Source organism: Glycine soja, chromosome 11, assembly GCF_004193775.1.
Source record: "Glycine soja cultivar W05 chromosome 11, ASM419377v2, whole genome shotgun sequence".
NCBI lineage: Eukaryota > Viridiplantae > Streptophyta > Magnoliopsida > Fabales > Fabaceae > Glycine > Glycine soja.
In genome coordinates this window covers 33,672,736-33,674,054 of record NC_041012.1, presented here as the reverse complement: position 1 = coordinate 33,674,054, position 1,319 = coordinate 33,672,736, and the positions used below count along the sequence as shown (strand labels likewise).

The 1,319-nt window shown below is 40.9% G+C and overlaps 1 protein-coding gene across 1 annotated transcript; it reads right to left on the bottom strand.

Annotated features, from left to right (window-relative positions):
• Positions 1 to 368: 368 nt before the first annotated feature.
• LOC114373224 lies at positions 369 to 1,012 on the bottom strand. The gene is made up of 2 exons (XM_028330742.1): positions 945 to 1,012; positions 369 to 831 (listed from the first exon to the last, which is right to left on the bottom strand). Exons 1-2 carry the CDS (start codon positions 1,010 to 1,012, stop codon positions 369 to 371), a joined length of 531 nt encoding a protein of 176 aa, XP_028186543.1.
• Positions 1,013 to 1,319: the final 307 nt, after the last annotated feature.

Sequence of the window (1,319 nt, the reverse complement as noted above, 5' to 3'; positions counted from 1 at the left end):
CTAATGAACAGGGGTTGTTGCGCTTAGCGCAAGAAGTGACTCGCTCAGCGCGTAAAGGACCATTCGCTTAGTGCACAAAGTGCGCTGAGCGAGTGGATGAATGAAAAAATTTTCTGAGTGTTTTTTTCATCCACAGCTTCCGAGAAGCTTGATCAACCCCATTTTCAATGCAAAACATGTTGATTAATCATTCAACAAAATCACAAACCAGTATTCCCCAACTGAATGCAGTGAACATAAAATTAAAAAGGACTGGGTTGCCTCCCATCAAGCGCTCGTTTAACATCATTAGCTTGACAGATAGTACCGCATGGGTCAGGGTCAAACTTGGTTCCCATCTTTAGAACCTCTTCACCAAACTCCTTCACCTACAAACAATCATTCTGGTCCAGCAATTGCTTTTCTTCATCAAATAGATTAAAACTGATCTTTTGATCTTCAATGCCCATTTCTAATTTCCGCTTTCCCATGTCCACCATACAACTTGCGGTTAACATGAAAGGACGTCCCAAAATCAAGGGGATCTCAGCATCCTCTTCAATGTCCATGACAACGAAATCAGTCGGGAAAGTGAAGTGCTTAACTTGGACCAAAACATCCTCAATCACTCCATATGGCCTGGTAATGAAGCGGTTCGCTAACTGCAGCGTCATTCTTGTTGGCATTACTTCCAGCTCTCCTATCCTCCTACACATGGAGAGCGGCATCAAATTAATACTGGCTCCCAGATCAATGAGAGCCTTACCAATAGAAACTGCACCGATAGAGCAAGGAATGGTGACACTTTCAAGATCCTTGTGCTTGGGTGGAAGGATGTGTTGAATCACTACGCTACAATTTCCTTCCACAATAATAGTGTCACTATGAATATACTTGCTATCCAATTTCTTGAAGATATCAAGGAACCGAGCTAGATGTTGTTCCTTGTCCTTCTTTGAGGGTACCAATGGGTATGACACCTCTTTCCCTTCAACTGGAGCTGCCTCCTTTTTCTTCTCATGAGCATGCTCATTCTTACTCTTCTTTTCCTCTTCTCTCTTCTCATTTTTTTAATTTTTTTTTTCATTTTTTTGTTTTGTTTTTGTTTTTCTTTATTCTCCTCTTCATTTATTTCTTTCTTTTCATCAGTTATTGGTCCCTCCTTCAACTGGTCTTCTTCCTTTCCTTCTCTTCTTCTTTTTCTTCTTCAGCAACTAATTATTGGTTCTCAGCAACTAATTTCCCCTCATCTTCAGCAATAATGGCCCTGCTACCTCTGGTCATGACAGCCTTACACTCTTCCTTTGGATTCTTTTCTATATTGGCTCTAAAACTGCTTG

Bases quoted from the DNA above. Each gene is read 5' to 3' on its own strand.
- LOC114373224 (XM_028330742.1), bottom strand. From the start codon at position 1,012: ATGAGCATGCTCATGAGAAGAAAAAGGAGGCAGCTCCAGTTGAAGGGA. The intron at 832-944 runs GTACCCTCAAAG...AGGAAATTGTAG, and splicing joins AAGAGGTGTCATACCCATTG to CGTAGTGATTCAACACATCC.